At 36.1% G+C, this 15324-nt stretch overlaps 1 protein-coding gene across 1 annotated transcript in view; it reads left to right on the top strand.

The window, feature by feature from the left end:
- The window catches only part of LOC149535231 (RNA-binding (RRM/RBD/RNP motifs) family protein), a 148739-nt gene that overhangs the window by 53723 nt on the left and 79692 nt on the right, over window positions 1-15324 (top strand). The window contains exon 3 of the mRNA XM_089804378.1: window positions 13522-13729. Within this exon, the coding sequence (XP_089660504.1) occupies window positions 13522-13729 (208 nt within the window). The remainder of the gene's footprint in view (window positions 1-13521; window positions 13730-15324) is intronic.

The raw sequence follows: 15324 nt of genomic DNA, 5'->3' as shown, positions 1-15324 counted from the left end.
TTTTGTGGAAAAAACGGTAAAACCCAGAATATCACGCAACCTTGCGTAATACAGACAACTTGAAATGATTTTTGAGGAGAAAATCAACAAACCCAGAAAAAACAGAAACAGATTCATAAGGCATAAAATGCAGCTTCGCCTTGATCAGGAAGCTCGACAACTTGTGCTGTTGGTTGGGAAGCATTTTGCCTTGCTTGGGTAGCCAAACGTTTCCGGCACTCGAACTTCATATGCCTGAACTTGTGACAGTAATTACATTGCACATTTTGCTTTGTAGAGCCATCCAGGGATTGAGCAGAAGGTTGATGCTGGGAAGGCTGAGAAGACTGATGGTTGCTGATGTTTGGTTGAAAGGATTTTGCAGCAAATGCCTACTCTGAGGAGGTTGGAGAAGCACTGCTGCCAAACTGTTGTTTCCAACGATCCTGCTGCAAAAGTTTGGTGCATAATTCTGGAAACTTCAGATCAACATTAGTTGACATAATGTTGAGTGTTTCTATGAAGTGCTCATAGGACGATGGTAGACTTTTCAGAGTGATGACTACCATATCCTCTTCCTCCATTTTCCGACCAATAGCTTCGACTTGATCACGGATGTCCTTAATCTTTGTCAGATGCTCTTGTAAGGACATGCGTTCATCCATCATAATGGAGAACAACTAATTCTTCAGAAAGAATGCCCGACTTTTGTCAGATGTTTCATGTAGCTCCTTCAAATATTTGCAGATTTCTGCAACTGACTTGCCTGAAGGAATCTGCGGTAGCTGATCATTGATAACAGAGAGCTTAAGAAGCATAACAGCCTCTCGATTGCGATCATCAAACTTGTCCTGTTCTGCTTGGTCGGAGGTCGGATGAGTCTTTGTGCCTAGAACAAGCTCATCCAAATGACGATATTCGAAGATTGTCAACATGCGCTGCTTCTAGGGATTATAATTGTGGCCATTGAATCGTAAACTGCCCTCCAACATTAGATTAGTCAAAGATGCCATTTGCACAAAGTTCGAGGCAATGTTGAGGCTGACCCAAAAAAAATGACAATTGCCCAGAAGAGTAGACAAAAAATCCAAAAAGAATTTGTAGTTGCAATGTAAATTTGCCAGCCCAAAAATCGAGGCACGAAAAATGAGGTACCCAAAAAATTCCAATGAAGACCTAGATGAGATCTCGAAAAACCCACCAAGAATTTGGAAACAAAAAAAAAATTTGGAGGTCAAAAAATAGGGTTTCGAGCAAAACCCTAGTTGGCAGCTTCGAAGGTCAGATTTGTAGGAAAAATGGCGGATATAGGCAGATTTGAGATGGGCGGATTTTAGACAGGCGGATTGAACACGTTTTCACTGCATTTGGAGGGAAATTTTTTTTAAAAAATTCCGATTTTGCAGTGTCATACTTGCTGAGAAAAAACACAGAGCCGTTTTGAGAAAATGACACCAAGAAAAGAAAAACACAAACCCTTTTTTTTGTTCCACGATTTCGTAGACAAATGTGGCCTAGAAGAAGTCGACTCCAGTCACAAATTCGGCAGCTGCTGAAAAAATCATGATTGGAGAGAAAATGGTGCAGTAGAAACACGTGTTTAAAAAAAAAAAAAAAAAAAAAAAACGTGTTTAAAAGTTGTGATTTTTGGTGCAAATTGGTCGAAATCTTTGAAAAAAAACTTTTAGACAAAAAAACCTTAGTCGAAATCTCAAGGTTTTTAGAAAGCAAGGACCACGAAAATAATTTCGAAAATTGGCTTTGATACCATGTTAGAAGATTCAACAATTGGCAGATTAATAGATTTTCAGATGATTGATTGATTAACAGAGGAACAAATGTGTTCCTTATAAAGAATTACAAGGACGTTGTTTCTAGAAGAAACAACGTAGACTGAAGACGGAATTAGAAACAAAACTAGAGATAGGATAGGAAACATTCCTATCTGGATTGAAGACAAAAGAGATAGGATAGAAAACATTCCTATCTAGATTGAAAGACAGACTATAGACAAGTAGTTGACTATTATAGAAAGTATAAGATATTATCTTAATAGGCGTCTCACATGCGTATTCTGTAAATTTATTGCTCATAATAACAAGTTGAACGAAGAATCCTTGTTGCTTAGCCTACATCTGCAAATTTGAAGTGTTTCTTTGTCAATGCTCAAATTCCTAAAGTTAGTTTTTTGTTTAAAAGAGCAGTCCCAACTAGTCTTGCAACTACATAGACATTGCGATTGAAATTAAAGATGATCTTATTCTTGTTGGGCAACTGAGAATTGAAGCTTGTGGGTTTGAAGAAAGTTTTCTCATAAATAATATACTTTGCATAAATGTTCTACCCTAGAGCTTGAAAAAGAACTCATAAATAATCGAGACTTTCCCAAGTGTGGAGTTTGTGGGAAGCACACCAAGGTATGTAGTTTAGTCATGTCATCACTTAAAACACATGAGCAAGGTTTTCCCAATCAACAGAATGCCATGGTTGATGAACCAGTTATGCAAATTGCAGCAACAGGCAAGAAAATAACTAACTTTGTTTGATCAAGGGGATGTCCAATCAAACATCTCACTTGGTTGAAGGCCAGAAAATCAAAAATCCCACTTGAACCTAAGCATACAGATGCTTGTGAAGAAGAAACCAAAGAATGGTTTATTAGGAACAATTTGAATTCATGGACTTATCTTGGTGGAGTAGTACATATGATTCATCTCAAAATAGTGAATTTGTTAATGTCTTCTAGGAGGTGTTACATCAGGCATTGACATCATTGCACCAATTGTTCGTGCTTCATCTATACAAAGTTTCTTGTGAACATGCAAGATATTGAAAGCTGCTGAAAGAAGGTACTTTGCTGAGCCAGTGAATGGTTTCATGTGAAAATATGCATTGTCAGCTAGTTTAATTGGGTAAGTTATCTTTGTTTTCAGTTAAGTGTATTTGCACAATTTTTTTGGGTTTTTAACTAGGTTTGGTTTGCATCAGTTATTTTAATTCTCTTTGTCATTTTGTGTCTTTGAAGTTTGACTCTTTAACCCAATGGATACTAAGGCACTTGGAGAGTTTGGATTATAAATTCCTTCTTGACACTTGGAGAGTTTGGATTATAAATTCCTTCTTGTTTCTAATAACAAACAATCAACATTCCCCAATTAGAGCCAACTATTGTCCTCAATTTTTTATTCGCAAAATTGGGGCAACCCTATGCAAATATTTGTAGGATAAATTTTCTAAGATGTTTTCTAAGTTGCTTTTTCTTGGTCTATGTTTGGCCTTTTTTTAATGTTTAACAAGTCCTTTTTGTTTTAGTGTTGTTCACAAGTTGTCTATTGAATCATTCCTGAAGAAATAGGAATAGATTGAGAGAACTGTCCTATTTTGTTATTCCCAGTTAAGTCCTTGATAAAGCCACCTACGGTACCCTAATGTTGAGAGGAGAGAGAAATCTCATGAGATGTTGTCGAAAGTCACAACTTTGTAAGTTGTGGTATTGGCTTACAAAAATTTTAGCCAACAAAATTGACCTCTCATCTCCACCTCATAGGCTTGGGATGATCTTGATAAGAGCACTCGAGCTCAACAATCCCCACATGGTCACATTCCCTCATACGACATCTAAGAGCTTGACACCATATGTAGCAATCACATAACTTGGAGTTGGACTATTCATAACTTAACATTACATGCAGATCTGCAATTGATAATCACAGTGATCAAAATCATTGGCTCAAACACTCATGAACTTTGTATATATACACTTGAACATCTATAGCCTCATCGACAAGCTCCGATTACACTTGGATGTTTTAATATATACATTTAAGCAGCATATAAATCTGAGTCACCCAATAACAAATTGATTCTTATTATCCTTGCAATGACTTTGCTAAATCAGTCCATGCCTAAGTGATAGAAGTTGGTCCTTACAATTTCTTCACAAGGCTAGTTGCCCAAGGAAGTTGGTTAGCACTCTTTTCATTCCATATCAACACCCTTTCCCTTCAACAGACTTTTGATGGCAATAGACAATCAGCTCTTGATGGAATCGATGGGAACCCCTGAGAATTTAAGATCCCCATCACCTCATTACTAGTAGCTGATTACACCTAACTCAAGCAGAAACTCTGATTTCTTCTTCAGAATATTTCTTCGGACAACATGCCACTTCTATGTGAGAGGTATCATCTCCAACATCCACAAAATTAGTCAAGTGAAGGCTGTAAGTTCCATGAGTTGTAAGCTTCAATGACCACAGATTGAATATTATATCATCTCTAGATCATGCACATTAACTATCAACTCCAGTTCGGGATGTTTGATGTTTGTTTTTAACTGGAGGCTCCGTATGATGCTTTCTATCCACAATTTCACTAGAAGTTTTGTGAAGCCCTCTTCATTGTAGTCATCTCATGCACTTAAGAGATTGACGAGTTGCATTAAGGATAATCATGATATCCTCCCAATTAGTGCTATCGTTGGTATTTCTACTTGCAGGGATAATATTACGCATCACTTCACCACAATTAAAATCGCATCTTTCCTTTCAAAAGTGGTATTTGAACCATTCATATGATTCGGGGAACAAGAGCCAAACATTGCACTCAATACCAAGGATCATTCTCAATTACCCAACCGTAGATATTCATCCTGCAAATAATAACTAAATAGCTCTTACAAAGTCCTAGTCCAAGGTTTGCATAAACTATTTAAACATATCCTCTTCTAGATAGATTAAAAAATACTAATACTCAGGCTCAATGGAATTTTCCTTATGGAAAATAGGAATGTAATCACAATGTAAATTCCATAGCAAACGCTGTAATGATAATTCATCGAATACTGATGGAGATGAGACGACCATGACGTGCAAGGAATATTGCACAATATACCATCAATAAAGGTTCTTTTTCATCCAAACATTTATCATGTACATCAATATGCTAGAAAATATGTTCACATAGGAAGATAAGTAGTATTGCATACAAGTAGAAGCTATAGGGAACTCATCAAAATCTTATGCCAGGTATGAGAGAATCCCATTTAATATCCTTCATACTGGTGCTAACATTTCTTAATACTACCATGTAGAATCAATTCTTGTATATGCACCAAAATGATGTACACTCTTCAGGCTATTGTCTGTCATATGACTCAGTATCAAGCATACTGAAGAATCTCTGGTCATGGCATCACATTAATCCTCTTAATTAGGTCACCATGTTAATCCATATCTGAATGGAGTAGGATGACAACACTACTAGAGACTAATGCTTGTTTTCATTTTTGACACTATGGATGCATTTCACTTGATACTATAAATGCAGGGAGTTCTTTTATAATATTGATAAAGAGCAAGGCAAATATTGTTTCTCACGAATATGATTTCTTTGAGATCTCGACTGCTCTCAAGACACAATAGAGAGAACCTTTGTATGGAAAACATGAAGACTTCAATGTTGGCACTGCAGGTTGCATCTCATATGACCAAAATTCTCCATCAGCAAAACAATTTCAGACCATTTCCACTACAAGGACTCTCAAAAGCATCACTTTGTGCATAACCACAGAGGGAGGAAAATCATCCCACACAGCTCTGGGAACAATCTTCAATAATTGTTGAGGCCAATTTGTCAAAACTAAAGGATTCAATTCTTCCTTGAATTTATGTCAAAGAATATGAAAATCTTTTAGCCATTGAACAATCGATTTCCATTTGCTAAATAGCCATAGATAGGCAAAGAAGGATAAGACATAAAAATCTATTGGAAACAACAATTTAGAGCTAGTGACAACATTAGAAATGGCCTCCAAACCTCTAGGCTGTGAATTGACCTCTTAAGATTCTTTTAGCACGTCCTCTCCAACTCTATAATACATTAGAAGATTGTGTGAGAGACAGAAAGTCCCATCCAAATTTGGAAAGGGCATCATAATAATTGCCCAGGGTTTGGAGTTAGCATTAATCATGACATCTTTTGTAGATACAAGCCCATGCAATGATCTTAATGAGAGAACTTATCCTTATAACCTGTCTGTGATCAACCAACAAATATAATCAACAATCATTGTTAGATATAGTGCGATGATACATCCAAATCACAACACCATCGATCGGTCACTCTCTTCGGCACCCCGTTGATATCGGCTAGTGACTAAGGTTTTGTATGAATTCTAAAATGACTTGGCTTGAAAAGATTGGCACGAGCTCCTTCATCAAGTATAGCCTTCTACACGGGCTCCTTTCAAATTTTTGATAGAAGCCTTGCTTTTCATCATGATCATCATTTTCCTTTTGCACTCTAATTATTCTTTGCAAACCACCTGCTCTAATACCATGTTGTTTTTTGGGTGTATCTTTTTTATTACCAAGAAATAGATTAATGGATTTGATGTTCCTTTATATATATTCGTGGTGCCCCTTCACCAAGGGTCACCACTCTTGGCCCAATTAATTAATTCAATCATATTATATAATATATTATATTTATAATAATTATAGCACAATTTTTATTACCAAGAGGAGGATTTGATGTTCCTTCATATATATTCATGGTGCCCCTTCACCAAGGGTCACCACTCTTGGCCCAATTAATTAATTCAAACATATTATATAATATATTATATTATAATAATTATAGCACAATAATTTATAATTTAACCATAATATAATTACATCATCACAACCTTAATGTTATCTTTGTTGGCTTGGAGAAAAGCAACCATAGCTACAATAAAATCAACAATAACAAGGACTTTCTAATGTATCTCTAAGGAAGGATCCTCAATAATAAGACAATCAGCTTGTGCATGCTCAAATGCAGACATCCTCATGGCTAGAGAAAGATACCAATGACCATAGTCATATGCACTTCCTCTCTCAATTACTACTTGAATTATAATTGATGTAGGGACACCCTTAAATACCTTGAGAAGAGGAATCATCTTGTCTTCAATTGGCTGGAATTCCTTCCATGTATCCTCCAATTCCTAAACCTTATCCATCAATATTATGGTCCTCTCATAAACCTTGAATCATCCTACCAAGAAACTCTTCTGCTTGCTTCTTGATATGTCCTAATAAGTGTTTATCATTACATCATAAATACTATGTGACTCCTGAAAAGTAGGGACATTTGGAATAAGTTCTTCACTCTCAAGTGCCAATGGATTCATATGCTTTTCTAGGTATTCTTTTAACATTATATTTTCCAACTTTAGCTCATCTTTCTTCCTTATTAGCTTATCCGTCCTTTCTTTAATGGCATTTGTAGTACCCTTCAACTCCCAAAACTTTTGCTTCTTAGTAGTTTCCCCAATGTCAAATGAGGTAATATGGCAGTCATTTGGAGTGATCTCATCTATATTGTTGTCACCAACTGGGACAACCACAAGCAACGTGCAAGATCGAGAGGCCTCTCTATTAATATTAGGTTCTTCCTTCATTTTGCCAATCCTACTCAAGAATGTATCAATGTCATCCATTGGAAGTTGCTCCACTCTTCTTTTCTTCATGCACTCTCTTAGCCAATTAAGAATCGTGGATCAATCCATCCCATCATCTGGCTGCTAATCGCTATTAACTTCCTTCAATGCCGAAATGATCTCATCATTGGTTTCATGTGTGCTGAGACTAGGTTGTCTCATATCATTTCTTAAATCAGCTACCAATTGGATAATAGGAAAAACTGGCAATATCTCTGTCCATTGCTGGACTAAATATGTGGATGAAGCTACCCCTTGCTCCTCGTGAGGTAAAATCTTTGTATTGCTACCCTTTTCTGAACTCTGTTCCTTATTCTACATATCTACCTCCCTTACTGATGAAGAAGTGGTAATGGGAGATGTGGTGTGCATGTTCCTTTTACTTCCAAATTCCTTCCTAATAGTCCTCTCGCTTGGTGCTTGTGATGCCTCTACCACATTGTCGCTTTTCTTTTTTAATTTATTCTCCACCTTGATTGCATAGTCCTGAAGTACTAATGGTTTTTCTGTCTCCATGTGAGATAGACTTCTCACTCTGCATGCACCATATGTGGGGGTAACAACTTGTTCCTTAAATTGTATATCCCTTTATCAACATGCTCTTGATCTGTCTACCACCTCCCTCATCAAGATGCCCAATCCGTAAGCTCATCAATTTGTGATCAATTAGGTGGATGGATTGGCTTTTCTTTCTCTAGTTCATAGTGGGGATTAATGTGATTTCCATTATCTTTTATCTGATTAGAAATAGGGAATATGTTACACTTTCGCATGAAATCCAATGACATCTTGGAACCGTATCTTGTCTTTATAGCATATTCGTCCACTCGATTTTCCTAGTTGTCCTCAACATCTATCTTATGTCTATATATCCTTCCCTTATAAGTGTGGATTTTCTGGAATGGATCAAACTCCTTCCTCACCTTGTATGGCCCAAGCTGATAGAACTGTAACCTTGCATTAATTGTCTTTTCTGCCTATAGCGAAGGGCATGTCTCAAGCATCTTTCCCAATGTGATGGAGGAAGACATTTCGTGCTTATGTTTCTCCTTTTGCATACAATCAAACTTTGACAACTATCTGGCCACCTCTAGCAAGACCATCTTATTCGTAGGATTCTTAGGAAGTTTGTGAGATTTTGAAAATAAACCATAGATCCTAATTTAAGTAAAGGTGGGGAACTGGATGTACTAATACCCATACTTTTCAATCAATGTTATGACCTCCTTGGATAACCTTCAATGTAGTCTGCTTTGGAGTGAGTGTGTGACATTCATGGTGAAATTATTGATTCTCCTTGAGCTAACTCCTCCAAGTAGGGATAACTTTGCTAAACAATCATACACCTTGAATTCCCCCTTGTCATTTCCTACCATGTCCTTGTATATAAGGTCTGAATACTTAATGTTTCTTGCTAGCAAATAGATCACAAAGGAACTCACATAAAATGTCATTGTATTTTCTAAGTTCCTTAGTTGGATATCTAGATTACCACTAATCATCCTTTCCTTGGCCCAAATTTATCATCGCAGTTCCCATTGATATTGCCTCAGTGAAGTGAAACATCTAAGTCTTAAAGAAAGCCCCTTCGGGTGTTCCCATTATCCCATTCGACATGAAAATCATATCACCGTACTCATCTCTGAAGCCTTCATTTATATCTTCTTAGGTAGCTTGAGTGAGGCTTCCTTGGTTTGCTAATCCAATTCTTGTTGGTAATATCCATGCCTGCTTAAGATTTTTCTCATACTATGCTTGAGCTTCTTCCTTAGTCCTTATCTACAACTTTGGGTAATACAGAATCCCATAGGTCTCTCTTACTATCTCCTCATTTAGGAATATCAGCACTCTTCCTTGAACTTTGATTGTCCTACTTCCTGAATCATAATTCCTTGGCACATTCCAGTAGAAGCTCATTGCACCGAATGGAGGATGAAAATCAAGCTGCATGGTAGAGGCCACTCCTCCTTACATTGATTGCCATGTTTGGAGGTTAATGGTCTTTTTTTCTGAAGATCCTTTTCTTTACTCTCCTCACGTCTAGGTGTTCCATGTTCATATCCACAATCTTTCTTCACTTGGAGACTACTAGGGACAACTTCCTTATCAGCATTTTCCTAGATGCTATCACTTTGCCCTCCGGCACATTCTTGCTCAAAGCTCGAAATCAGTATAGTTCGAGGGACTTAAATAATGGAACAAATTTCCAACCCTTTAAACTTTTGATCTAATCCTCAAACCCAACTCAAAGACTTAAAGAATTTACACTTGTAGGATGTGAATGAAATATGGATTTGAACAAAGTTCAAAATGAGCTACTTTATCCTTAAATGCATTGATTTTGTAAAGAAAATCGGACTTTTGAAGTCACTAATTCTGAAGACAAAGTCTGAAAATGAAGTCTGAGGACTTAGTTTGCAGAATGAGTATGCAACCATCTATGGGCAGAATTCAAGACTTTACAAGCACCCCCCTAAATGACCAAAACTTATCCTTCAAAATGACAAAATCAGACCTTGTCATGAAAGTTCTAATTCCGATTTTTTGAGGGCTGAATATGGCAAGTCTCTAAACATCATTAAATCAGTCCTAATATCATGTCAACTGCATTTTAATTAATGATCCAATGTTTTAATATGAATACGAAATCAGATTACAAACCAAACATAGAGATATATCATCTCCCACCATTATGAAAAAATCCGATTTCTGAGGACAAGTCTGAAACTTAGCCTTTTCCAAATGATTTTTCCCTTTAAATTTGATGTTTTTTGCACAAGGGTATCGCCTGAACATTAGGCAGTAGTCTTTGGGATGATTTGGCAAGTTGAAAATTTATTGTGATTTTTTCAAAAATCACCCCTGTTTAGGTAGTTTTCAGATTTGGGTCTGAGGATTAATGCCTTATTTGACCTCAAGTGGTCTTAGGACTCGGACTTAACCTCTCAAAAGGTCTGCAAATAATGTTTATCAGATTTGATGATCATAAACAGGCTGGAAATTTTCCAATAAAAATTGAACTTTTTGACAAAATTTTTCAGACTTAGTCTGAAAACTTGCTCACTTTCAGCCATATGTATATGCAGGATGTATATACCCATTATGGTTATCCATAAGGCCTAGGATGAGAAAAATCTCTTCTAGGAAGGATGGATACATCGATGTTGATTATTCATAAGGTCTTAAAGTGAGGAAGTAGAATGAGGAGATGGTGCTTAGTGGAGAGCTGTTCTAGATAACTAGAGCCCTAGGAAGCCCTCCCCCAGGAACTGAGCATCTGATCACAGCCTCTCCTTAAGAAGGGAATTAACTGGGAATTAGAATCTTACATTTTGCATACAAGTTTTAGTAATTAGGTGTCTTACTTTATTCATATCTATTGAATACTAACATCCTTGCAGGTTTGTAAGCGAGGATATTGGAAAGTTTAGCTAGAAGGACAGGGGACGTTACAGATTACCATCACCAAAATGTGAAATTTGATATTAATCCGGATTCTATTGCAATTAAATTCCTTATACATAAGGGAAAGTCAACTCCTATAAGTATTAGAATCATTCTACACTTGAATTAATTTTCTTGGTTTACCCACAAAGGGGAAATTTGATCCCCATCTAGACTCAATCTTAATCCAACTTCATTATCCATATGGGGAAAATTGACTTCCATCTGGATATAATTTCCATACTGAGCATTTTTCATCTATCCTTAATAGCCTTCGTGGGGAAATCAATGTCCATGGACGAGTGAAATTCTATGTTCATCTATAACTTTAAGCTAAAAAATATTGTAAGTGTTCGAGAGGGAACAGTCATCTCCATCTGGACAATAGGGAAAAATCCATACCCATGTGGACAAGGTAAGCACTACAAATTTTTTCCAAGTATAGAGCCCCAATGGAAAATCAATCTGCGTTTGGACTCTTCATTCCATGATCTTGATATCCAAGTGGGAGAATTCAACCCTCATTCGGATAAGCTGGTCCAACACTTAGTTTATTTTTTATCGCAAATAACTCATCAAGTGGGAAAATTCTATTTCCATCTGGATTGTATGCATTTTAAGTAGCGAAGTTCTATTTGCCTCCGGATTTTATGCATTTTAATAAGGAAAAAATGATTTTCATTAGGACTTTTCATATTTTATGTATGGAAAATCAATTCTTATAAGGTTTTTACAGCCCTTATGCATAAAATGTCTTAATAATGCATTCTGGACTATTTGATTAGCCAAACTATCAATGCACTTAGGATTTTTACCTCAACCCACTACAACTTGACCCAGAAAAAGCTTAATTTGAGCTTTCCAATGTATTCACAACCCTAAAACTTGATTACTCGACCACTCTTCAACTCTTTTGATTTCTGAATGGTCATCTCAACTAGCAAAACCTAACTACAAGAAAAAAGAGGGGGTCCCCATTTGCAATGGGGCAATGGAGTGAAAAGGTCACAACACTTCCTAGATGCATAAAAAACAATTTTAGTTTGCTTGGGTTGCATGGATTTGATCCATTTGGATGCATGGGTTGACTGGATATCACCACTCATGAGTCTCATGATCCAAATGAAGAGTAACATATTTAGTTGCTTCATTTCAGTCATAGGATTGAGCTGAAAGTATGTATCTAATTTTTGCACCTATTCTCAAGTATGCATCTAATTTTTGCACCTATTCTCAAGTAGTATTTTTACTTGCAACATTAAATGTAGGGATGGAAATTTCTCTCTCTTTACATTGTAGCTCCTGGTTTTGTCTCCTTTTTTATCTTGGTCTATTTCTTATATTCAGTTGGCAAAATCCAACTAATGACATGCCAGCTTCAAAGTCATCTTCCAAACACTGCTATATATGCAAATAATCCACAAATCCTTCATTTTTTTAATGTTATCCCTCATTACCAACCCGTTGTTCATTCAAGAATTGGGACACTAAGTCTTGAAGATGCATCACTAGCTTCTGTGGTGTTGGGTTATTTCAAGTTCAACAATTTAATGTCACTGTCTTCTTCGTGATTACAATTATTGTTTTGCTCAGTTCTATGTGTGTTCATGTTTGGCATCATTTGTGTTAACAAGTCATCTACTACTTTCCTCTGGCCAAATCATTCAAAACTTGCTGTATGATGTTTCCTTCATGAGTGTATCTGCTCTCTGTCATGACTTCTTCAACCTGTCTCTCAACTGGAAAATCAAATATCTGCTCACAAAATATATTGGGTGATCTAGCTTGTGATCACCCTCTTGAGCAAGATTACATCTTGGAAATTTAAAAGTTTCTACTTTTTTGTTTGAGACTATTAATGAGATTTTACTGACTGAGCTATTTGATATCGGAAGCATAGAGCTCTTTGTTAATGCTACTACAAGTTCCTATGAGATAGTTGTTTGTCAATTTCAGAATGCATAAAAACCCTTCAACTGTGTCAAAATTACTACTGGAGTAAAACAAGAGTCCCATGTCTTACCTACTCCTTGCGGAATGAGTATTAAAATACTTGAGAATGTTAGTGAACACAATTAAAGAACATATGTAGCTTACATTATCTCCTGATTGCTGTATTGCTTCAAGGAATTCTATGATGATTGATGGAAAGTTTCTATGTACTTTGAATCATTAGTCCAATAGTGGAGCTCATAAGAGAACATCCTCAAACATGTTGTATAAAAATATGTAACGATTGGGAATCTATCCAGAGTGCTGATGTTTTTTGGCTAATTGCGTAAATTCTGATTGTTCTATTTTTTAGGAAATATATTGTTTTATTTCTGTACCTAGCTTGGAGAAATATTAGGTTGTCCGGTGAGATATCATCTAAGGCTTCTTGGTGGCTCCATTCTTTTTCTTCTTTCCTATCTAGTAGCATATATTTTTATTCTTCCTTTTTCTCCTTTATTTGAATTTTGTAGTAATTGCACGTGTCGAGTTCCTCCCCCATCAGGGTGCATATATTATTGAGGATTTTTAATTTTTTACTATCCTATTGTGTTTTACCTATTTCATCATGTTGCTAACTCATTCTAAACTAGCTAGTCTGCTTGATTTGAAATCATATAGCATTGGAGTCAATACCAGCTGGAGTGAATGTGCGAATTGGAAATCTGCCTAGGAAGAAGAATGTTACTAGGGATCTACAAGCATATTTCAAAGGGTACCCAGGCCTTCTGCATATAAATCCTGTTGAGTCTGGAAACAAGAAGACAAGAGATCCTATTTGCAAAGGCTTGGCTTTCCTAACATTTAAGAATGAGGATGTGGCTAACAGGTATGCAAAGGATTTTGGGACATTCTTTTCTTTTCTTTGGATAGCAAGTAGAAGATACAATTTTTTTCCATCCTGGTCGAATCATATGACTACAAGGCAACACTACCATCCCTTGAAGATCTATCATGTCAATGTGCATTCAGTATGCATTTTTCTAAAAATATTTGTATTTTTACTTTTGACTTTTTTGCAATATCTCTATATCTTAGCCATGTCAAGAATGGTTTTCCTAAATCCTTGCATGTGTCCCTAGTGATCTATGTATAGTATTCTTTATGTGTTGAGTACTGCTATCACAAAACTGCATCGACCCTTTGCAATCTTGAGCTAATTCCTTCTGTAATAAGGGTTTTACACTTCTTTACTGCAATATTTATGTGAGGTTGCTTTATGATTGGGTGTTATTCTTTCAGGGTTTTTTTCCATTAAGGGTATGGTGCAGTGCTGTGCTAAAGTTTCTTTACAAACCTTTAGAAAGGTAGCCAAGTACATGAATTCTAAGATTAAGTGACTATATAAATAGGTCATTATCCTTTTGCCATCTTGTTTCTTCCATATGGAAAAGAGTTGAGAAATCTAAACTGGTGTACCCTAGCAATGACCACTCACTAATCACGTAAAGTTATCCTCTAAAAGAAAAGTGGCAATTGAATAATATACACGATTGAAATTTCTAGATAGATTACAATCAGCTTATATATTTCTACAAATTTCAAATGTGAGAATTTTTCTTTCCAGTTGAAAATATATACCAGTGTTCATGGCCGGCAATTGATCATGTTGACAATCCCAATTTTACATTTAAAAGGGCTACCATAGGGTCTACAAGATATAAAGGGCTAGCACAAGGTTTGCAGGGATTAAGTTATATTTTGTCCTAGAACACAAGATAGTGGAGTAAAATGGTAATAAATGTACAATGAAAGGGCTGCCTCATATTATCTTTAAGATTGAATGAATCAGGGTCAAGCTCTTAATCATGTAGAGATAAAATACAATGGACCTTTTGCAGCTTCAGTTGCTTGAGCTTATTCATGCTATTTCATTCGAGAGCATGCCATTGAGAGTGATGATTTGTAAAGAGAGGTTAGAGTGTAAAGGAAATAAGAATTAGATGACTATCTGAGAGAAATATAAGTTGATTTTGAGAAAAATGTATACAGATTCTTCCAAATATTCTGTGTGATGCAAATTTCAACAAGACTGAAGAATTTAAATCCCACATGATTTTTGTTGAATTGTACATAAAAAATGGGACGGAATGATAACTGAAAACAGTCAGAGCACTGCTAGCTTCTATAAATAATTGATTTCTGCTCACATAATTATCAGATTGCTTGGTCAAAGTAAGTCCTTCAGTTTTTAAATGTAATGCTTGTGAATGGTCTGCATGTTTAGTATAATATCCCCCTAGGACATTGTCTTTCTGGTTTTACCACAGAAATTTAATAAATACTTTGCATGCAATAATTCCAATTTATCCAGCACAGTGTACAGGAAATATTGCATGTTTAGTGTAGTATCCCCTAAGGATGTTTTCTTCCAGGTTTTACCACAGATAACAAATACTTTGCATGCAATTATTTCAATTTGTC

This window comes from Cupressus sempervirens, chromosome 10 (genome assembly GCF_028749045.1).
Source record: "Cupressus sempervirens isolate cs-2001-9-10 chromosome 10, ASM2874904v1, whole genome shotgun sequence".
NCBI classification, from domain to species: domain Eukaryota; kingdom Viridiplantae; phylum Streptophyta; class Pinopsida; order Cupressales; family Cupressaceae; genus Cupressus; species Cupressus sempervirens.
The sequence above is the reverse complement of the archived record's forward strand: the minus strand, read 5'-3'. Positions and strand labels throughout refer to the sequence as shown.